Source organism: Falco biarmicus, chromosome 6, assembly GCF_023638135.1.
Source record: "Falco biarmicus isolate bFalBia1 chromosome 6, bFalBia1.pri, whole genome shotgun sequence".
Taxonomy (NCBI): domain Eukaryota; kingdom Metazoa; phylum Chordata; class Aves; order Falconiformes; family Falconidae; genus Falco; species Falco biarmicus.
In genome coordinates, this window is record NC_079293.1 from 32,655,314 (window position 1) to 32,679,629 (window position 24,316).

A 24,316-nucleotide genomic window follows, 5' to 3' on the forward strand; every position below is an offset into this window, starting at 1 on the left:
GACAGGAGGTTTGGATGATGATACTGTGGAGAGTGGAGAGCTTTTGAAGCAGCATGAGCACATGTGGGACACATGATAGCACTGCAGGAAATACACCAAACAAAAGATATAATAATGGAAAAACTGTTTTAAAACCAGGTATGGATTTAAAACTGGAGGAACTGTCTTCCTCTTTCTGCATGTGACTTAATACCTTACCTCCAAACCCTCAGTAAATCATATAAAATCAGTTTGCTAAGCTATGCTGCTGAGTCATTTTAGAGTAACTTCCAGCTGCTGCTGAAGCCCTTTCCCACTTCCTGGGCTAGCTGATGTGGACCTCCTGAGGTCCAGCTGGGCAAAGAGCAGGCAAATACATCCTCAATATTGTCCCTGCCTGGTGCTGGCCCAGCCTGGACTGTTTCAGGCTGGGGATCAGTTGTTTGATAAAATTCCATCTTTTAAAACTGACCCTTCTATGGACCTGTAAAAGCAGCAATTGGGATGTTACTTAATGAAGTACTGAAGTACTACTATACTAAGCATTTATGAAAAGCTTGTTTCTCTGGGTAGCTGACAGCCTCTTTGCAGCACTTCAGCCAAGATGATGTGTTTTTAAACTCAGCCTTCATTGCTGTTGCTACTTGCGGCACAACAGTGGAATTTTAGTGTTTTTCTTGATCTCTAATTTGGATTGTGTTGCCCTTGCTAATATTAATAAGCATTCTCCTGCCAAAGTAAACTCACTGGGAACAGACCTGACGCCTTTCCTGATGCTAACTGCCACCCACATACCTGTTTCCTTGTTTATTGAGTCTCTCTCCCCCATGATAGTTTGGAATTGAAACGTGTTGCTTTTTTGTTTGCTGCTTTTTTTGTGTGTTTTTCCCTCTCACGATTTCTGCCAATCAGAAGATGCAACAGAAGATGAATAACAGTGCTTGGATTGTCACATTGCACGCTTGGAAGCATGGAAGTTGGAAACAAATTTATAATTTAAAAGAATTTACTGAACAAAGAAATGCTTGCAGAGTGACCTTTCCTACTTTTGAAAATTTAGTGATTGTGCAGCTGTTCTCTCCTGTCTTTTCCTAATGCATATTCATAGATTTTCACAAGGAAAAAACATGTTTGGGAAACTATGTTTATAAGTTAATTAAAAATAGTTTTCATTTTAGAAAATTAAATGTGTTGGCAGTGGCATACTCATTGCTAATGGGTGATTGTACTTTTTCAATAATAATAAGAGATTCAATGAAACTCTAGAAGATGTTAGGATATGATTAACTAGATAATCTGTATTTGAGTTGTTATTCCCAAATAAACCGGATCTCCCAGAGCCAGAAGTGTGAGTTTATATTTGATAATTATATGAGACTCAAGCTTCTTGCAGATTGTAATTCAATTCCATAAGAAAAGAACTTTAAAATGAAACGAAAGAATGAGTGCCTGTAATTACTGGAAGGCATTGTTACCAGCTTGGTCAGCTTGTTTAGTCCCTTGTCTCAAACAGAGCCCAGCAGATTATGCACCATACTGTGCTGGAGCAGCAAATAAGAGTACAGAACCCAGCAGTCCCAAATTATACCTTCCTCAAATACTGGTTTGGTTCTGTGGAAAAAATAGTTTCTGAAAGTGTTTTCAAGATACCAGCTGTGGTTTTGATTTACTAGAGGGTATTTTGTGGTGAGGTACATCAGGGATAGCTGGAAGGTGTTTGGGACGTACTGGACAGCCTATGGCAGCACAAGCAGCTGACCAAAACTAGAGATCTGTATTGCAGAAGCAGAAAACTGATGTCACGTTTCTCTGAATCTGAACTTAGAAAAGGTTGTGTGTGGTGATGTTTGCCCAGCTCTTTGTTCATGAATTCTTACACAAGTGCAGATCCACTCCATTTTCTACAGTGTTTTACATGCACATTACTGAAAATTACATAGATAACTTCGGAAGATGGTGTTGCAATTCACAGTTCTGTCTGCTTCTACCTCTGCATAGTGCCAGGTCCAGGGGCTGTAAAGCTAACATGATAAGTACAGAAAAGCTGCTATTACAGAAAATTTGTCAGTCAAAATCACCCGATTTTTGTCCACTGAAGATGCTTTTTTCCATGTTTAAGTGTCATTGAGTTAAATGTTAATGGGGCTAAGAATCCAGGTGAAAAGAGTCAAGTAAAAGCACACTTGGCTAAATTAAGAGAGCTGGAAGATGCCTTATGAATCTGCCTAAGGTAGTTACTATAATTGCTGAGAATCTTTAAGAGTCCTCTGGATCCTAAGCAAAGCACCTTATGACTGCAAAGGGTAACACAGTTTAAAGGAGAAAGGGAAAAAAAGGGGGGAAATAAACAGGCCCCTTAATGATTTAAAACAAACGGAACAGTCTACTATTTCACTTAAAAGCCACCCGAGTTGGACGTAGTACTAGTATAGTACGTAGTATTAGTATACTTTAGTCACCATGGGATTTAAATTCAGATTTTGCCAAATCAGGTCAGTGTCATGCATGAGAAGATGGGGACTTCAAAGGTAAGGCTGGGCAGTTGTTCTAAGTACTGTAAATTGCAAACCTGTCGTTGAGTCAAAATGGCTAACTTCTGCACATCTGTGTGTACAATTAGGCCTGTGGCAATTAGCTGAAAGGTTGAACTTTCCCATATTTGTGCTAAATTGACCAAAATGTGTGGATGGGAACTTGGCAAAGCTTCAAAGTAAGTTTAGAGCAGGCAGTGTGCTGCCATTAATTAACAGCTGGGTGAGTCCTTGCAGCGGGTTCTTGTAGTTCAGAGATGCAGAGCCCTGGGCAAGAAAACACTGTGGTATCTTGCAGCATTGGTAGAGGAAGGAAATGCAGAGCCTGGGGAAGGGGGATCTGCTTGCTGGAATCACCCCAAGAAATGGTGGCCCACTTCCACCTCCAGTGACATCTGTGCACAGCACAGAGCACTTGTCTAACAGCTGTGTCCCAAAGGCATTGAGACATTTCTGACTGGAGTTTCTAGCCAGATGCGGTGTGGCATTTTGTACTTTCTGATGACCACACTTCCCAACTTCGTACCAGCTGAACACTTTGATGAAAGACACCTTCCTCCTCACTGTCAGGATGTTTGTGCAGCCAAGTCATGTAGTGTCTTGGCAAAGAGGTTTGCTGCCAGCCCTGGTTGTCTTGGTGGGCTGGGGCTGTGGGCAGGGGAGAGGACAGACCGGGGAGGACCATGGCCAGAGGGGACGGGGGCCATGAAGTGTTTCAGGAGAACACCTGGTTCTACTGGTGGTATGGCACCAGGGGCTGTGTTGGCCACACACAGACTAGGAGGAATGGTTAACTTTGCACCTGCTCCAGGAAGGTTCCTATAAAGGAAATTATATAAATACATTGATTTTTTGGAACAGAGCAAAGTATGCCTTTCTGAGGAGAAAGAAACTTCCTCTTTGGAATAAGAGAATGCACCAAAAGCAACAGATTAATATCAGGAATGGGTGGTGATATGGACTAGAAATCAATGCATTCAATGTGGTGCTTTTATTAGAGACAGATGTTATACTGGGAGATAAAAATGAAAATGCTAAACTAGGCTCAGGAAAGAAATTACTCATCACTTTGCAGTTCTGTACAGGACAAGTTAAGTACTGTCTGCCATCTGATTGAAAAGTAACTGAAAGATATATCCTGTCATGAAACAAACTGTAGTAGAATCAGAAAAAGTTGAAGGATTTCTCAAAAGTTATCTCGAAGAACATCTTTGGTCAAATGTCAAAAGACCTGGAAATATCTTAAGGGGCCAACATGAGTAGTACTGAAATTACTGTATTTATCTAGATACACATGCATATTTTGAATTTCTGTATGTTAGAGTTAACAGTGATGAAATATAAACCATCTACTGTGTATCAGCTGTGCAGTAAATATATACATATATGTATACATGTGTGTATATATACACTTATATGTGCATATATATAAGAATTAAATTTATTTTTCCAGATTGGTGTCATCATTTTTTGAGACCAAGTGTGTGGACTCTCCCTTTGCTTCCTCCCAGTGGAACATCTAGCGCTCGTACGTTACAAGCCTGTCTGTCCACAGCCTTGTACCTATGAAGAATAGTTGCTAACGCAGGTGTCATAGCAGAAGAGATGTTCAAGACAAAGATAAAGAGAGGTTCTGTGGACATCCCTGAATCTGTGAAATTTTTTTGTTAAATTCAAAGGAAAATGAAGTAATCTTTTTCAGCCTTAGTGTAAAGAAAAGCTAGAAATTGCCTAAATTGAAAGCAAATAAGCAGTCTGTCTCCAGGCCTTAAGACTCCTAAATGATAGAAGAATGTTGTCTTTTTCACCATTTTCAGCCTTCAATATTCAAGCACAGTTTAGGTTCCTGTCCACTGGTGAATCTGTGAAGTTGCATTTGATTAAAAGCATCAGTGAGTACGAAACGAGTGATGAATTTAAGCTGTGTCACTAATTAAGGTTTGAAATGTTCACAGAAACTTGGCTAATTGTATTTCTTTCTTTCTTCTTAAGGCAGAATGGGGAAACAGAATAGCAAGCTGGCCCCTGAGGTGATGGAGGACCTGGTGAAAAGCACGGAGTTCAATGAACACGAGCTAAAACAGTGGTACAAAGGATTTCTAAAGGACTGTCCAAGCGGTAGACTGAACCTTGAGGAGTTTCAGCAGCTCTACGTAAAAGTAAGTTAGTTATTAAGTTCCTATTATTTGGCTGTAGAAAAGGTTGCGAAGTAATGTGCTTTGCAAACATATGGTCAAGAGCTGCCAGTCATTTACACTAAGGAATACTTTTGCTATGAGAAGCAGTGGTGAGAATGAGGAGGTAAATAGTGCTACCCTCATCACACCAGCGATTCATATGGCTGCAGTGACCAGAACCAAAAATTTGGAAAAAAAGCTGTGATTTACTCACAAGAAATATATTCTCTGCACTCTGTAATTCGTGGGCCTCTTTCACCTTGAAAAAGTGGTTGTGGTCCTGTTCAGTAAATGGTGCTGCACCTGTGGAATACCTGTGGAATATAAACCATGTGACTGCTGGACCTACTCATATAAAAGACTCTTTTTTTGGCTTCTGAAAGAGTGATGAAGTTTCATGACAGTATGTCCTGCAGATAAATTATACACTGTGCATAAAGGTTTTCCTTTCTTTAAATTTTAAGTATTGCCTTTATTTTTTCCCTATTGTCTCTTTGTAGTCATTGTATAGGAAAGGAAATCCAGGCTGCTCAGTTTATTTTCTTCTTATTTTTCATTATTTTATCAAGTTCAGTGTAGACTTTTCCTTACATTTATTATGTATTTATTCTGTAACAAGAAGAGTGTGGGGGTAGCATAAGAAGTGTATTTGTGTTACAAAGACAATTATATTTTAATTCAGAATCGAGTGTCTGCCTGAAGGTCAGAGACTTCAAAGTAATATTAATTAGGAAAAATATTGGATGGTGATGATGAACAGTAGGATCAGAACAGTTTATAAATACAATGTGAGACTGAATAAAAATAAAAAAGCCTTTCAAAGGTAAGTAGTTAATATTCAGCACACTGACAATTTCTGCAGACAGATGGACTATCTGTCTTTTCTCTTAAATGCATGCTATAGTCCTTTCCTAAATGTCTAATTGTCTAAATGTCCTAAATGAACCGGATCACTTCACAAATTACTTAGCCCCTTTTTCCTTCTAGTGAATGTTCTAACAAAAAGTGCTAACTCCAGCTTACATAAATAAGCTTCTGTCCTCATATTTTAATATTTAAGGCTCAAGATGTTGCCTCAGAATCCTTTTCTTAAGAAATTACTGACTTTGAAATAACTGTTATTTTCAGATGAAAGAATTTTTACTGCCTCAGGTATTGTGCTTGTTATTGACTGATAATTTATAGCTTCCATTTTAAGCAGTACTCAGTGCGCATCCAGCAAGATCAGACATCTGGTACTTTCTCATAAATGTTTCTAAGGAAAGTGAATGGTCTTTACAAAATACGTGTTCCTAATAAAATATGTCAACTGTTTAACTCTTTAGAAACCATTATTTTCTTTTTGGCAAATCAAAGTAAAGGGTTGTTTGCTTGTTTTTTGTTTTATTAAATGTAGGGAAAGATATCTTCTGAAAATAGCTTGAAACTGTTAGGACTTCCTCTCTTCAAAGGCCTGTGTGAAGTTATTTCACAAGATACTTTGCTCATGAAGATATATCAGAGAGTAAATTCATTACCATGTTTACAAAAATGGTAGTGCAAATAAAACAACATGAAGAACACAGCAGTATTTTTCTCTTGAAATTTGGAGACAGCTCTGTAGTCTTCTAAGCTGCAATATTTGGCTTTTAGTTTTGTGACCTCATACATTTTTTGATATTCATATCAAACAAGATTGTCTCCCTTGCATTGGTAGTTACGGGGATTGGGATCTGCTCTGTAATGGTACTGTCATATATTTAGTCCAGTTTATTGTCATTCTATGTATAATGTCTATATACAGGGCAAAATACTAATTTTGCAGAGGATAAATACAATTAGCTGTAGTAAATCCAGAGCTTCTGTCACAGAAATGCTTGTAAAATAATGGCCCTGGGCTCTCTGAGGAGCTAATAGTCTTAAGTGTTGGCCGTAGTGGCGACTTCTGCTATGTAGGACATTCAGCCTGCCCTGGCTGCTGTCTGCAGACAAAACCCCAGATGCAAAATTTGATCTTTCCAGGAGAAGCCACCAGCAGGAGACCCAAATCATTATGATTACATTTAAAGAATTTCAGAATCAAGGTGAAAATGTATGAAGCACGTATTGATTAGTAATTCCTCTGTGTGAACTTGTAGTTGGGAGGAGTGACATTTATGCGTTGGTCTAAACTGGATTTTATTGAAGAAGATTTCCATAAGTCAATATATTTGGAAAAGAAATACAACAAGACTTGCCTTCAGTTCAGATTTACACTTTCTTAGGATGAGTTTCTTTGCTCATGAGATTTGTGTGGTGCACTTTCTTGTCAATTGATAAAAGGGTTGATCATCTAACCAAGACACAAAGGAAGTTCTCTTCTGCTCACACACAGTAGAAAATATCCTCAGCTTAAAGAGCTAAAACATTTTAGATTATATCAGGAGCAATATTTTGAGGTGAATTTCCTGGTTTTCACCATTTACTTCTTGTCCATCATAATTACAGAGTGGGGTACACAATCTTGAGGCACGGAAACTGCTCTTTTTTGATGAAACATAACTAGAATGTGTGTCTTGCAGTCACACCTAATGAATTACTGTATCTAACACCTTTTAATAAGACAGAGTTGGTCTGAAGTAAAAAATCCAGGACACGTGTGATGTGGATGTCAGGTCCTCAACACTAACTCTTGCACTCTGTGCATTTGCGTCAATTGTACTGTGCTGTTTACTGATGTAGATGAAGACTGTATTGACTCTAGCTTGGCTTGGAAGCCTTTGCTATTGAAGTTTCCGTTATAAATACAGATCATGCAAAGCTTAAAATAAATAGCAGTTATAGAAACAGACGCTACAGAAAAAATACTTGCAACACTTTTTGTGGAAGTGTTTGTAAAAAATATTTAGTGAAAAGCACTTCTTTTAAATAGGCAGACAATAGGCAGAAATATACTTTATACTGTTGCATATTTAGCATTCTGTGCAATCTAACAGGTTCATTAAAAGTATTTTTTGGGTGGACAGATTCTTTTTGGGATCCAGAAATTTTGGCAAGCTGTTAGGGCTCATGTTTCCCTCCATGGTGCTGAATGAGGTGAATGCTTCAGCAGTTTTTGAAATAGTTTGTTGAAGAATTGTTTATATACTGTAAACCCAGAGCCAGAGCCAGAGCTAAATGCTGAAACACCAAGTTAGCTGCCCCAACAGTCTGCACAGAGCGTGGGAGGGGGAGGAATTTGTGTATACCATTCTAAGGGAGCTGAAACTCAACTCAGCATGGTGTAAACCAGGGGTCCTCAAACTACGGCCTGTGGGCTGGATACAGCTCCCCAGGGTCCTCAATCCGGCCCCTGGTATTTACAGACCCCCCCACGGGGGGTTGGGGGGGAAACCAAGCAGCCGCAGATGACTGCCTGCCACTTCATCCGCGCGCCGGCCCCCTGGTTAAAAAGTTTGAGGACCCCTGGTGTAAACAAATGTGCCAATGCAAAACCACAAGGTAATGCTCAGGACAGAAATTTATGTGAAATTCTATGTTTCTCTGTGGTGTATGCATCTGTTTTCCAATGTGAGGTGCATCTTTCAAACCTTTCCTGCACAGAAGTGTCTAGCGCCCTAGAAGTCAAAGCAAAATCAAGTAACTGAAGTCTCTTCTTTCCCTCTTCAGTAACAAAGATGCTACGAGTGCCTTATCTTTACCACGGTGGTTTAAGGTACTCATCAAGCTGTAGAAAATTCTGAATCAATTATCATGTCCCTGTAAAAACTTTGAATCTGCACTGCTCACCCTCTCGTTGCTCTACCTGTGATGAGATATACGCTTCTGGGCTGCTGGCAATACGCCGATTAACCTGTTTTTCTGCAGGAAATGTGATAAGTAGTATCGGACAGGCTGGACCCTACCATTTCAATTTTCAAAGAGAATATCCTAATCAATAACTTTAATCCTTACCTGCTTGTTTGATTTTCCTTTTTCTATCCTAAAAAGTCTTTAATTCTTTTGTCTTACATAAAACATTATTAGCATTGTGGGCAGACAACTGAAGGAATTAATATACAAAAGTGTCATTAAAATAAAATATACCAATAAAATATTATGGACTGTTCCTATCACTCTTTAGGATTTCTTGAAGTCTAGAGGGCCAAATAAATTTTCCTTCAGATCGTTTGAATTCACTGGGTTTAGATGAATGTGCCCTAGAGTGTGTAAGTGTGCATAATCAGTGCTAATGTTCACAGGAATTATGCATGTTTATTAAGTGGAAAATAGGTTTCTATATTGTGATACTTCTTGGAACTGGGTCACTGAACATGAGAAGAATATCCTCTGGATTAATAATGGAAACAAGCACCAATGGCACTTTAAGTGGAAGGGTAGGGTTGGGCTTGATCATGATATAATGCTAGCGTTAAATAATTTACTTTGTGAATTTATTGCACATCTATTATTTAGCTATGTTTGGGGGGTTTATAGATAAAGTTTTAAAGGAAAAAAATACAGTAATGCTATTTGATTAATTACAGTCAAACAGTTTGTCATATTTTTGGCTTCTATCTCACATTTCCTGCCTTGAAGGGAATTTATTTCTAGTCCTTCATTTTAATATGTGTAGAACAAAAGAATGTGAAAAATCTATTGAAATTTAAGTGGGTATATTTGCAGCCTCTTCTTCTCTATCCAGATTTTCAAGACAGACTAGCTTCTTTCTAAAGATGGCACAGAGCTCCTTCAAAATGTTAGGTTAGAGCTCTGTTTCAGGCTTTCAGTGGCTGTGAAGAAGTCAGATTCCAGAACAGCACAGCTGTGTTTACAGATGCCCCTAACATAGATGCAGTTGCGCTGGCAGAAACTGATTTTTCTGGGATCATCTCTTTTAGCTGGAAGAGCTGTGATGGTTTTACAAGTATGGTTTGACCACTTAAGTTCTCCCTATAATAGGAGTACTTTTTAGGTATAGCATACCAATGTTAGGTATATTATACCTAATATATTTAGGTATATTATACCAGTCCTGTATTGCTGAAGAAATACAGCATGCTTTGAAATCATTCAGATTATCAAAACTACTGAGGTATCTACTCATACAATGATTTTAGCTCATGCTGTTGCTACGTTCCAGAAGATCACATCTGGAGTGCTAGCAGTCTGCCTGGACAATATTATAGTATGTTTATTGGTTGTGCCACCTAAATTTAACTGCAACACAGAAAACATCATATGTATTTATTTATAAACACAACTTTAAATTTAAAAATCCTTGAACAGGTTAATGGTACTGTTACTGAATTTTTTAAAATTATACAGAATAGTAAAACTATTATTATTACGTTACAGACAATTAGAAATGGCATTGGATGCAAACAAGTAAAGCAACAGATAGTTCTGATCCAGGGACATTACAAGGTGGCTTTATGAGAAGCAACACGTGTAGATAGGCAAATACAGGCTGGAAAGAAATAGCAGAAACATCATTGGCATCAGTGGAAGTTTTGTTTTGGGGAGGGTTGTAGAACATTCTACAAGGTAAATACTCTTAATGCATTCCTTAAGCACTCAATACAAATTGGCACATTTGAGACAATTACAGTAAAATCATTAGAAACAAATGCTCCTAAAGGGTAAAAGACCTTTCACCAGAAGTGCAGTAAAAGTTCCTCTGAAAGGAAGATTAATATATAAGAATCCAAAAGGCAGTATGCTGAAAAGCAAATGTATTTGCGGTCCAGCATTTATCACAGGGGAGCGCTTTTCAGGATGAAATATATGTTTGTTGCTCCAAAGCTCTATTAAAATTGGGTTCTCATAACTTTAAAAACAAAAGAGATTGCAATCACTTCATACAGTATTTGTTTAAAAAACAGAAGGCATGATCTTGTTGCCTGGATGTTTTCCATACAAAACTGCTTTTGCCATTTTTCCTCCTCCTCCTTCTTCTTATAAACATGAATAGGCAGGTGCTGTGCCAAAATGCAGGTCTACTAGAAAACCACATAAGAGACTTATTGTATGTTTCAAACAGAAGCTAAGATTTTGCTGCATGAATTTTAAAACAAAGGGCCAGAATGCTTCTTAGATACAAAAACAAAATCAAAAAAACCCCTGAAGGCAGTGTTAACTTTGAAGCTGACTTTTAACGATTCAGGAATGGGAGGAGACTGGTAACATGCTCTTCTGCTGCATATCTGTCTCTGTGCTGATCTCAGGGAAAATAATGGATGGACTTAATATCATTTTATGGAACTTTTTTAAAATTCTGTTTTTAGTAAACAAAGATCAGCAACCATATTGAAAAATAAAATACAGTAAACAAACATGGATTCTCATTTAAGCTGCAAAGTAAAATGAAAACAGTGATTTTCAGAAGAGGACCAGCACACTGGGTAGCAGACCGGTCTCAAAATATGGCCATAAATCACAACACCAGGCACTAAGAGCCTTTAACAATGTAGAATGGTGTCAGTTTAGATTGAAATCCTAACCTCACTGAAGCTAATGGGAGTTTTCATTCCTAATCCTTATTTAAGCGCTTAGGACTGCACTGAGCTCCTGAAATTGTTTATCCCGAGTCCTGTGAAGTCTGGTGTTCTACAAGCTGGATCTAGAGCCTGGAGAGCTCCTCCCATCATATGTGGAGGACATACTCATTACTATCTGTCATTTAAAGGCAGCAGTTATTTAAAAATTAAGTCTATATGGATGAGTGGTGAGAGTAAGGGTCCTGAAGTGAGTAGAAAAACAGTTTTAAAGGCAAAGGACAAGTCCTTTTCTTTTTGCAACATTATGGCTAGTATCTAATTTTAAAGGCTAAAATAGATTTTTCTTTGCTTCTGTTGCAAAGCACATAACAGCCCATATCCTCCAGATGATCTCTGGAGACTCTAAATCTAGAAAATGAGGAAGTCAGACAATTCTAAGAGATGAAATCTAAATAGCTAAATAGTAATTGCTCCAAATAGCAGCTTGTGGAGTGTCCAGGCTAGTGGGATGAATCTTCCTGATGCTTGAGCAGTTCAGTAACATATGCTGACATCCTCTCTCTGAGAGGCAGGAATGATAATCACAGGAATCCATAAAGCAGTCTGACTGTCCAAAGGCATCTCCAGGGCTTACAGAGTCAGCAGATGTGTGGGGATGTGAAGGTTTAGTCCAAACCTCTGATTATTACCAAGTATTGAGTTGTTTGTGGTTATATGTAGTTCCTGGAGGCACTCTTAAGGGATATGTGCAGCCAGGGCAAGATGATCCAGCCTGGAATGCTTAAAAATCTCACTATGTACGTGCATGCCCTAGTTTCCAATATAGCCCAATGAAAGAATCCAGAATGGGTAAATTTTCTAACAGTAACAGGCAAATTACTTTTACTTTATCTTTTATTTTAAAGGAAGCTCACCAGTTCCAAAAACCACCATGCATTTTTATGAGAGACCTTGTTTCTTTACAGTTCACCTTCGCTCTGTGTTGGATTCCTCAGAGAAATAAAAACGATAAATTTGGGATATTGTAACTATTTCTGTAGCAAAACTCGGAATTCATTAATACAGTTATGATTTCCCTGAAAAGTAATACAGAAGGAGTGGTGCAGCTTGGATGGAGAGATCTGTTGTTAACACAAAATATCGAAGACCTCAAAGAAAGAAAAAAACCCAACAGTCAGTACCAAGTCCCATAGCTGTTATGGTGTTCAGGTCTATTGTGGTAACAATGCTTAATTTGCTATTAATTAATCCTCAGAGCAGTCATCAAGACTGATCAGTGGTTCACAACCTTTACCCAACCTGTTGCAAAAGTCAAGTGTTTTGGAATTTTTTCTTCCTGAAACTTCCCATTTGCTAGCTCCCTTCATACCACCTCATTGCTTTCCTTCTGATCACAAGGAAGGGTGTTCACAAACCAGTGAAAACCCTTGAGGGTGCAGTGGAGAGAGGGAGTGGTGATACTAACTGTGCTTTTCTCAAAGATACTCCCTTCTCTTGCAATCCAAATAAAATAACCATGAATGGAGCATACAAAGTCTCACTGTTATGTATGGACAGTTGAGATAAAAAATGTTAAACCTCTCGCTTGATGTCTTTGGCAAATTCAGGGTTAAAAATATTTCATGGGTCAAAATACAAATGGCTGTTTTTTCATTTCTTTGGAGTGAGGGTTATTGGTTTGGGATTTTTTCCTACAGAATGGTTTGGTAGTGACTTCCTGGGGGTACATATATATATTATAGCATGGCACTTCTGGCCAGACTTGAATCAAATGTTTACTCGAGTTCTACACTGCGATCCGTGCTCTGCAGTTAAATTGTGACTATGTCAGTGGAAACCTGTATTTTAGGTCTTCAGTAACTTTGATTTGGAAAACTGGATCATCCTAAAACTTGTTCTCAAGGCTAGTAAGCATGTTTTTGGTTTTGTTACTTGGGACAAAGTCAACTAAAGTCTTTCAGGGACTTCAGCTTTTGACATTTCTTGAACTAGAAATATTTCTGTTTGTTTAAAATATAAAATAAGCTGTCTGGTATTACAGGGTTCCTGAAGGAGCCTTTGAAATCAGGGCACTTAATTTGAACACTGGAGTAAACTAATATGATTTAAATTATTTTGTTTTAAAACATTGACGTGTTTTCTTCTAGTGTCAAAGTCTGCTTCCAGTATCTCACTTGTACACATGGCCTCAGGCTGAAAACAGCATTCTTGTTTCGTAGAGTATGGATGGGAACTTGGTGCTCTGAACCAAATCCCTTCACCCAGATGCAACATCTCTGACCATGCCTCAGCTTCACCTCCTCCTCACATCTCAACAGTCCTTCAGAAAATTAAATTACCTTAGTGTTATGTACTTCCAAAGCTTCCTAGATGGACAGCTGTGAGTGACTGTTGCTGGGTATGAATAATCCAAAAATTAGCGGGGTCTGATTACTCTGGACCGTGGCTCTTGCACCATGCATTGCATCTCAGCCTACTCCATCTGCTTGTGGTACTTTGAGATGGCAAATCACTATTACCACTGCAAGACACACCACTGTGGGTAGCTATAGCTATGCAATAATGAAATATCAGGTGTTTTTTCAGGGTTCTGTGGAATGGAGAGGCATTCTGGAGCTTGCTTAGTTACCAAGTTAAATGCAGTTTTTATTATCATGTAGAAATTAGTTGAGATTCCAGTCAGGTTTCTTCTAATCATAGTCTGAACATTTCCAGTACCTTGGGATATCAACTTTCTTTTTCTTCAATGAGAGTAAATTTCCATCTTTTCATGTTTAATTAAGGCTCATAGGAATAGACTATTTGCACCGACAAACCTATTGATTGCTGAATTGAGATGACTTACCACTACTTGGCATGAGAATTAGCTACCTATCTGAATTTTATATTCAATCACAAACAAAACAAAATGAGACAAGCATATGGTTTGGATAATCAACACAAGGAAATTCAGACTGGAGGAGATGTTGCCATTTTGCTGAAATGCATATGAAACATTCTCAGAAGATGTTGGTGTGAAATCCACCTGTATAAAAAGTTGTGAACTTTGGCTGTCTGGATGCATGGATAGCCCAGAACTGAATATGCAGCTTTAAATAAAATCCACCTGTAGTCCAGAGAAGCTGCAGTATAAGGAGAATGACACTACAGTTCACTTCAAAGTGAGTATCAAAGTCAGCTGGGGATTGTTTCCATTTTAACAAACCTATTAAAAAAAGGAACTAAAAATTCTTAGGTCATTAACTGAAATAAAATTTTATATGGACTATGTAAGCAGCTTTCAACAGAAGTATATTCAATATTTCTAGATGCCTGCAACCCCATTCATTTGGAAGGATATACCTTAGAATTGCTCTTACCCCTTACTAGGAATTTACACACCTGTATGCATACTCATGACTCTTCACAGCTTGCTTTGACAGATACTCATTAATATACTCCTCCCTGTCAAACTGATCAGGCTATGAGATAGTTAAAGCCCTGTTCCAACCTAATGAGTTTTGGCTCTGTGGTTCCTGTCCCTGGTGCTAATATCAAATAACAAGAACTGATTAAAAAGATGAGTCCTTGCATTTGCTTTCATGTTCGCAGGCTCTAGCTACCACTACTTCTTGTGTCGATGTTGACTAGATTTGTGTTCCTCTTCTAAATACCTTTTTGGTACTGGAGACGCTTGTAATTGTGTTGATGTTTATTAATGTAGCAATTACAGTGTCTAATTTTATAATATGTGTCAGTGCAGATAATTGTGTAATTAAACTGCGTAACTGAAATGATGAAGTTGTCTTAAGAATGGACCAATTAAAACAAATTGTGCTGTGAAAGCCTCACAGGATACCACAGGTAAAGCTTACAGATGACTTCAGGAAATGTCCTCCCTCCTAGCATGGGTTTGTTTTCACTAGGATAAACGCCAGCCAGCTGCTTTTCAGCCAGTTGGTAAACATGGGTAGCTGGAAGGTGATGCTCTTTGGATGTGGTCTCAGTGAAGTGCAGATGTCCTTAGTTCCCTTCAGAGTCTCCCCACCCACACGTATGCCTTAGCTTCAACAGGAAAGCATGCAGTTGTTCCTCTCACTAAATTACTGCATCCCACTTTCCCTCACAGATGTGGGTGGCACTTCGGCAGGTCGGGTGCCATCCTCTGTACTCCATTAACATTCCTAACTTCATTCAGGAGTAAAACACATTTCCTTTCTTCAGGGTCCAATTTCTACATTTCAGTACAAAGCATCTTCAGCATGTTTGAAACTTACATTACATGTGAGGCAAACTTGGTACAAACATTAGATACACACATTAAATTTCTCCTGGTTTCTTGATTAGGACAAGTCACTTAGGTGGTAATCCACCACTCTGAGTTCACAGTTGCTTAGTGGTGACCAAATCCCAAACTTTTCTTGGAAGAATACAGTCATTCCATTTCATGTATATCTAAAGCCACAGAAAGGTACAGCTGAGAAGCAGCTTCACACTAATGGTACTTCACACATAATTTTCGTTTTATCTTTCTGTTGCTCATTTCTGCAGAGCAAGGGATGCCTAATTTTCATCTTATCTCTTCTGTTGCTCATTTGTTCAGAACAAGAGAGGCCTTAACAGTCCATTTATCACTTTAGGAAGTCATAGTTTGTAATGTTTGACTTTTTATAATATAATGTCCATGCTTGGCATTTGTTTTGCTGTTTGTTTTTCTTTTTTTAAAAAACCAATACTTCAGATAACACTTGGCCTGAGAAAGGTACATTTTCTGAGTTCCAGTATATGGCGATTCCTAAAAAGCCAGCAGGAGAACTGTCATTAAAGTCTAGAACAGCTATTTATAGCATATCTAATGTCTATTATATTTTTTATATTTGGAAAAAATGCTGGTATATAAAATAAGAATCTGAAAATAGGATTTTATAATAGTAATAGTCATATTTAAGGGTTCTATATTAATCTTGGCTTGAAGAAGCAATTACTTATCTATCAGTTAGTTCTTGCTACAGTTAAATACAGTACATGACAAGGGAAGCCCAACAAATTAGTGGCCTTGTGTTAGAATTGCAAACTCCATGCCACAAATTAGCCCCTATGGTGTATTAGTGTTTTTCTCTGGAGTTTTTCTGTATAGCAGGAAAATGGTGTTTAATGGGCCTGATGTTATTTTCACAGAGACATCAGTTCTGGGGTTATTCTAAGGTACAGCGAAGAGTAGGGAGAGTAAGGACAGTTTCTGTTTCCTGTATTTACTGCCCTGAGGTATCTTCAAAGCATGAAAAATCATGAAAAAGAGCACATGGTCTAAAACAACATGTAAGGAAAGCCTATTCTGACTCTCAGAAAATTAAGTTGCTCATACAGAAAATCACCAGCATGTCCATGGCAGTAAAACTGAGTAAAAAAATAATGCTAACAAAAGGTAAATGCTGGTCTTTGTATTCAGCAGTTGCTTTTAAAGTGATGTACCTCTCTGTAAGAGTAATGATATTTTGCCAAAGAAATCAAATCTGTTTTGAAAGGCTGGATTTAACACATTCAGTATGAAAATTACTTTAACACATAGCCGAATTTTGAAAATTATTTATTTGGCACACAAACTTCTAATAGGCATCCTATCAGTGGGAAATTGGCTGTTGAGCTCTATCCAGTGAGCAATTGTCCGTGTGAGATAAAAGAACTGCATTCTGGCTATCCAAGGGTGGAATTTTTCCTACACAGGCACAATAAATAGTTTTTGCTAGCAATAAAGAGGCTGCCAAATCAACCTATCTGAATAAAAAGTATGTTGTCCTTTACACATGGGAAAAGTGCTGCAGAACAGTTAATCCCTATGAAAACATTCTCCCTGCATTATCGCCAGTAGCACTTGCCTTCAGGCAGTTTTCAGGTTTTTGTTTCCATTTTCTATACATGTATGCAATGTTCTTTATTTCCATGTGATTGTTCATCTCAATTATTTTCTTTGCTCTCCTCTATTCTGGGCTCATGTGCATACATTTTACATATTTCCAGAATACTTCGGGCTATATTTAAGTTTCCAGATTCATAGAAATATTGTTCTACATACAATGCTATGAACGCAAGTATGTAGTCCTAAGAGGACCGCTGATTTCTGTGGGATAGCCCCTGTCACTGCAAAGTACACCAATGGGCAAGAACACTTTTTATCTTTTCTCCTTTCCTTTTATGTGGAGTAAAGGGCTGGAATGGTATAATTCCATGAAAGTCCTCTCTACATGTGTGGTGTGAGGGAGTTCACATAGGTCACTGGTTGAAGAAGTCTCTCCCACATTTTATTGCCAGCACGTTGGTGTAATTGCTGGGTCAAGGGAAAGCTGAAGTCGTGTTACTGTGCAGGCAAGATGTCTTGGAGCCAAAAGAACAACAAGGGGGGGAAAAACCCTCTTTACAAGAAAAGCAATCCCTAGTTACTGTGAATATCATTTATTGTATAAAAAAAGGGAGTGGTAACAGTGCACAGCTCACACTTTTAGTGAAAGGGAAGCACTATGGTGGAGGATAAGAGTTTGACCAAAATGAAAATAGTTTTTTAGTATAATCCATGATGGACTAAAAATGCGCTTTTTCATTTCTTAAAATTAATTTATTGCATTAGGGCCTCAATTCTTGCTATCACTGGGTAAATATACAGAATGCAATATAATGAGAAAGCAAATTTTTCTCCCTGAAGGAGCAAGGTTCCCTCCTTCTTCCTGGGGTGGGCCAGAAGATGCAACCTTGGCATCTCCAGACTCCTGCACAGTTCTGGCTGTTGGGCATGCAGTCTTGAGCTACATCCCTGTCTTTTTATTAACCATAATATGCTTTGCTTCTTTTCTGGGCTATCTCATATCCTTCTTTCCTGGGGCACTGGCTAGATGAGGGGCAAAGCCTGATATGATGTCTGGACCTTTGTCCTTTTCTTTTCCAGCTTTTCAATTTCTGCAATGCAGCCTTGTTGGGCAAGGGATGCTGTGACTTCAACATAATGAGAAGTTTGCTGTCAGTTGTGCTCATTCAGCCTATGATGTGGGCTTGGTCATTATATTTTAGTTTGTCTCTCTCTTTACCTTAAGAAAAGGGCAGTCGAACATCAGAAAGCTAGCCCGATCCATTACGCAAAGGAGGACCTTAGAGCTGAAAACTTTTCTAAAATATGAGTTTACCAGCTCTGGCAAGATTCTGCGTAGCAAAGCAAAATGAGTGGGCATAGTGTTCATTATTCGTTGTTAATGGACCTGAAAACACTTTATGGAACTATTCAAACTCTTTTACTTGAACTACAATGGAATATCTTCAGAAAGATTTTAAAAATGCCTTCCTTTTAGTCTTTGAATGTATACATTTCTAATTCACTATGTCAGAGGTTTGGGGTTTTTTCTTTGTAATTTTTTCATTTTGAAAATGTTTTTGGCAGTAATAGCAGTTATATGAATTGTGGTGGTGTCAAACAATACAGGTCTGAGGAATGAGAGGAAATTAAGAATAGAGGAGATTGAGGCTGGGTAAGTTTAAACTTGCTATAGGTCTTGGAAGATGTAAAATTACATATATTTTTATAAACCCAAGGGTTTTAAAAATTAAGACAGATGATGAAGAGAATCTTGATAGGGGGACATCATCTAGACAATCTATTCCATGTTTAAGGTTATACAGCTCTAATAATATAAATAGTTCTGAGAAGAACTGTACAGCAGTCTTTAAATAGGGTTCTAAATTAACAGATTGAATAGCCAATGGTCCTGTTGAAATCCATGGGAGATTTGACACCTTCTGTGGGACCAAGACTTGGCTTGCATTTTATCAGTTTCTTGTTTTATAGCATATGATATACTCTGCAAAAGAATGACAGATAGCCATACAAATAATTATTTTGTGATGATAATATGTTTACCTCTTTTTGTCTTTTCTCTCTTGGTAACTTCCACAAGCAAATAATCTGTTACCAAACTCATCCTGAGATGACAAATATAGTATCTGGAAGCGCACAAGACAAGATGCTGGACTGGGCACTCCTGGAAACTCCCATTCAAGCCATTGTGGGTTTTTTTCAGTTCATTGGCCAAACAAATCAGGTTACCACATCTGCTTAGCCAGATGGCCTTCCTGGTGTAATGTGGCAAGTACAGTCAAAATGCTATACAACTAGCACAAGGGTTGTATTGGCAACTTGCTGCAGAAAAGAAGTTATTTTATGGAAAACCACTGTTGATGGCATTTGATGGTGATTTCTAACAGGCAGATGAACTGAGCACCAGCTCCAGCCATGGTTGGGGTATGCAGGTAGTAGGTGGCAACCTAGAATACTTGGTGGTGCTCTGGTTGGTTTCTGGATTGCAAGTTAGGAACATTAATCTTCTATTAATCTTGGCTTGACCTGCTTGATATTATCAGACCTTTTTACTACTTTGTTTCTTTTTCCAGCAGCTGTCAGCAAATAGTATTGTGTGTATCTTGGGTTTATTACTTCTCTTTCTTCTCTTCTGCTGAATCTACTGCATGTACATTAGTACCGTTAGGTCTATGCTACATAATTAGAAAAGAAGAAAGGAATTATCTCAATTGCTGTGCTTCCAGCTGAAGGAAACTACTTGAGATCTTTTTCCAAATTATCATTCAGTTGATTATGGCCTTATAAGGAAGGTTCTCCCAGAGGCTGATCCAGCTGTGGATAACTCCTAAGAGTTTGCAGTGACAGGCTGTTATGATGGAACCACATGGAAGTTCAAATGTTGTCAAATACAAAAAATTGTATGATGCTTTTGTATAATAAAATGGATTTTTCCCTCATAGACCTTGAAAATTCCAGTATTACAGGAGAAACATATAGTACTATGCTATTACTGGAGAGCAAAGACATCTCCAGTAGGTAAATCCTCTCGTTACAAAATAGATGTATAAGGGAGATGGCAGGAACCATTCTCTGAAGGAACCTGTCTACCTGCATCTAAAGGGTGCCACTGTGCTGTTAGAAGGTTAGAACTGGGAAGAGGAATCCAGACACTGGTTAGAGGAATCCACACACTGGCAAGAGGTATTTGAGAGAACAAACAATTTTTCATAAATAATTAAAAATTAATTGCAATTACAAGATATCATAGAGACTTTATAATGTTGCTTGGAACATAAAAGAATGTTTTCTATCAAGACCTCATAATGTTTTCTTAGCAAATAGTAAAAATCACAAGAGAGAAACTCACTTCACACGCTTTTTTTTCTTTTTTTAACTGTTGTTAAAATTAATGATCCACTGTGTTTTTTGTCAAGATTTTCTTCCTCTCTGATGGAAGCAAGATCAAGTCCTGTGGACTCTCAGATGGACAAAGAGAAAACAGAAACTGACATACATGAAGAAAAAGTGTGCTTTTAGGCATTTGTAAACTCTTTGCTTAGCTTAGAGCACATTCATACCAAGGAAAAAAAAAAAAGGTTGTTTCTGACTTTTTATTAGTTTTATGATAATTGTAATAATTATTTTAAAAGTCACAAGCCAGGAGATTCTAAATGAGACAGTATAATTATAATATATAACCATAATAAGGCTTCCTTCTATTCCTCACTTGGGTATAATGAGGCTTAATTAGTTAATGTTTGTACAGCAGTAAAATGCAAACCACCATAAAAGTATTAAGCATTTTTCCTTTTTCAGTTCTTCAGTATAACTGATTATCTTTCACAGGGTTCTTAAAGGGGATAATTTAAAAAGATCTATATAAACCAAACTGTATTTTGTATCCATCTTGCTGGTAGTTGGAGTGGCAAATCAGTGTTTAATTGCATCAGTATTTCTCATGAACACGCTGACACTGTGACAATGGATTTGACCTAGAAATATCTGTGGATTATCATATTTCTGGGCCTTGCAACAAAACTGAAGTGTTCTCATGGGAGCCAGATACAGCTGATGGAAATGAATAGAGAATGAGTGACACAAGATATCAAACCATCATATTTAGAAGGGAAAAAATAAAAAATAAATGGTGTTTCATTGGAATAAATAAAACCTTTTGTCAAATATTCAGAATAGGGAAAACTGTTATTTCTTCCTTTCTGCTGCATGGACTTCAGTGAAGAAAAAAACCCTTATATGATGTGTAAATCTGCAATGTATAAACAACAAATGGAGTTAGAACTCAGGGAATGTGGCACTGTAGACTAAAATATGATGTTTTAAATTATCTTTAGGTCAAAGGAGTCCCAAACAAGAACTGGGTATCAAAATAACTTCTTTACAGACTGTAAGAATCAGTCTGGGTTAGAGGTGGAAATAGACTTAAATTAATCTTCAGGAGACTGTGTGTACCTTTGGGGATAGTACTCATATCTTGTGAGTTAACATCCAAGATGTTCTCCACTAGGTCATTGCTTGTTTAGTCACCCTCATCCCTGTCATTGAGCTTCAGCACAGATGTAAGGGTTGGGATTAATTTTGTGCTCTGAAGGCTAGTTTGTTATTTAGGCTGCACTAGAGTCAGTGGAAAGAGAGAGGCATTTCCAGAGGATTATTCATTTTGTCTGCCTTACACAAAACCACCTTAATTTCTTTAATAGCTAATGGACTGAAGGAGAGATCTCAAAGGAATTAATCTCATCTTAAACAGGGTTTTTTTTGACTAAATTAATGACACTATTGATATGCTGTTCTCCATTCACTATAAAGGGATTCTCAAGTTTCATAGCTGTCTTTTAGACTTGGACAATTTAGACACCTAAGATAAATTGCATTCTACATGTGCAAAGTATTAAGCCTTAAGTCTTTAATGATGAGCATGGGCACAACCGTCCAGCATGGTACATGCTACCAATGCAGAAGATGCTTAAGCCGGTGCAGGAAGGGATAGTCCTCATCATTGACTGGGATCATTCCCAAGTCCATTTTTTTCAGTTTGGAGGCTATTGTAGGTTCCTTCTTGCTGATGGTACCATAGAGTTAAGAAGCTTCAACTGTAGTCCTCATTTCTGTGAGCATACAGACTAAAACAGGTATTTTTTTAAGCAGAGATGGAGTGCTAAGCTGTTGGCTTCTGATTCCCATGGACTCATGGATCAGTGCTTGTAAAAATAAGTTTTAATGAAAAAAACTGAGTTAATAATAAATCCCAGTTCTGTAAAGGCAGCGAAAGTTTTGCAGTTGACTTCCATGAATCCGTTATTTCACCCATTAAATGAAATGATGTATGGTCTTTTTTTACTGGTAATCATATGATGATTAAAATACTAGAGTAATCAATACATAAAACCAATCATAATTAAATATCTACTTTTGCTTTTTTAACCTCAGTCTCTCTGTTATTTAGGTTGTGTCAGGCTGGTTTGCTTTGTGTTCAAGACTGTATTTTGTTTGGGAAGAGTTTTTCTAATCTAATATTACCACTTACTCTGCTTCCAGCCGATTTATAAACATCCGCTTTTAGCAGGCAAGAGCTTTCCACTTTTGTAACCGCGAGAATTTCCATTATTGCATTTACATGTGTCTCAGCTGCTGCTAAGCAACAGTGCTGAATTACCTGCCAAAGCCTGGATTCAAATCCCAGGTCGGTAAAAATCATGGGTAGAAATATAGAAGTGTAATATACTTAAAATAACAAGTGAGGAATGTGGTTTTGGAAATACGTAGAAATGTGGAGGTATAAAAGGAATACAATTCCATTCTAGAAACATGTGAATAAGGGTGATATAATGTTAAAGAAAATTTAGAGAGTCAGCCAATTTGTTGTATTTAGGTGATCTGTTCTTGAAAATAACCCGTTGTCAGATTGGTTTTGCTTTGCAAGATCTTGCCACGAAGTGTTAGGTCTACATGCACTGTTAGATAATGGGGAGCAAGGAGTAAGAAGAACAAGAAAAAAAATTAATTGAATGTATATAGTATTCCTAAACAGACCAAGTTTGAATAATAGTATTTTGTGTAGTGTTTTTTCTTCTTTTAGTGGTGGTCTTCTTTTAAAGGCAGATGTATTTATATTTGGATAAGAAATGCGTCAATCTCAAGTGCTTTTCAAAGACTTTATTGACTTTCTTTTTAAGTTTTTGGTCTCATGCTTTTGGCTTGACAGGATAGGAGTGTTTCTAAGAAATGGTTTGGACATTAGAAATGTTGCAGTTAATAGCAGTAGCATTTAAGTCTAGAGGTGCATGATGACTGGTGTTGTACCAACACAAGGCATAAATCTTTACCCTGCAGACCTTATAGTCTGAATTTAAGGAGGTGGTGGTATATGGGGGGAAATGGACCATGTGAATAAATGTGAAGAGTGAAACAATACCTAGAGACCCAGAAGTCACAATCCAAATGCCAGCTGACCATTGTCAAGCCTTGGGTAGCCACAGACAGATTTCAAGAAGACATTTTGAAGAGGAAGAGATCCTCTGCAGTGGGTACGCACTGGAAGAACATGTAATACTGTTTGCTCTGAAACTGTAGATACAGGTAGCATCACTGCTTGAAGTGAAGAGCTGGTCTACATTTATGCTTTGGTGCACATGATGAAGAAAGAGGTACCGTGAATGCTGCAGGTTGAAGTGACAGGATGGGTAAATTAATTTTGCAGCAGTGTTGGCATGGTTTTAACAGTGGGAAGATAATTTTTTGTAGGACAGAGAATGGTGTCAATGAGCAAGTTCAAACTGTTTGGACAGACAAAATGTCAGATATTCATCATGTATAACAGAAGCATACTCCTCTGAAAATTGTTCGTATTTTTCCATGCTTTTGAAGGCATTTTATAATTCTTCAAGGCATTCCTTCCTTCAGAGTAACATTGCAGCCAAGTAACACATTTAACTGTCTTTAAAAGCATTTAAGAGAAGTTTCCTACAAAACGGTTATTCTTTCCTGCACTTCAAGACACAGTCTGATGAGAATATAACATCATAAAATGTAATTTTAGACAGGCAGTTTATGCAGCAAATTCCTAATACTTTCTTTAGTTCCCTTGGTTTGGTACTTTGGTACACACAGTTTTGCTAACAAAACTGTTGTGACGTTTGAGGCAAATTATTTAGGCTGTGAAAAGCAATGAAACAAGTCACTATGCAGAAAAAAGTCATAGTAACACATCTATGGCTGTGGAATACAAGAATAGAACAACTGACTTTATAACATAATCTAAAAAATTTAGGACTAGTTTATTTTTCTGTAATAGAAGTGCACTGTACTTTTTAGAAAAAGAATTATCAAGTGACTTCAAAAAAGTGATATACAAGA

General features: G+C 37.7%; 1 protein-coding gene across 5 annotated transcripts in view; it reads left to right on the forward strand.

Moving 5' to 3' along the window:
* The window catches only part of VSNL1 (visinin like 1), a 92,980-nt gene that overhangs the window by 37,938 nt on the left and 30,726 nt on the right, over positions 1-24,316 (forward strand). For all 5 annotated transcript variants that reach the window (XM_056342298.1, XM_056342295.1, XM_056342297.1 and 2 more), the window contains exon 2: positions 4,503-4,669. In XM_056342298.1, the coding sequence (XP_056198273.1) occupies positions 4,508-4,669 (162 nt within the window). In that variant the 5' untranslated portion in view covers positions 4,503-4,507. The remainder of the gene's footprint in view (positions 1-4,502; positions 4,670-24,316) is intronic.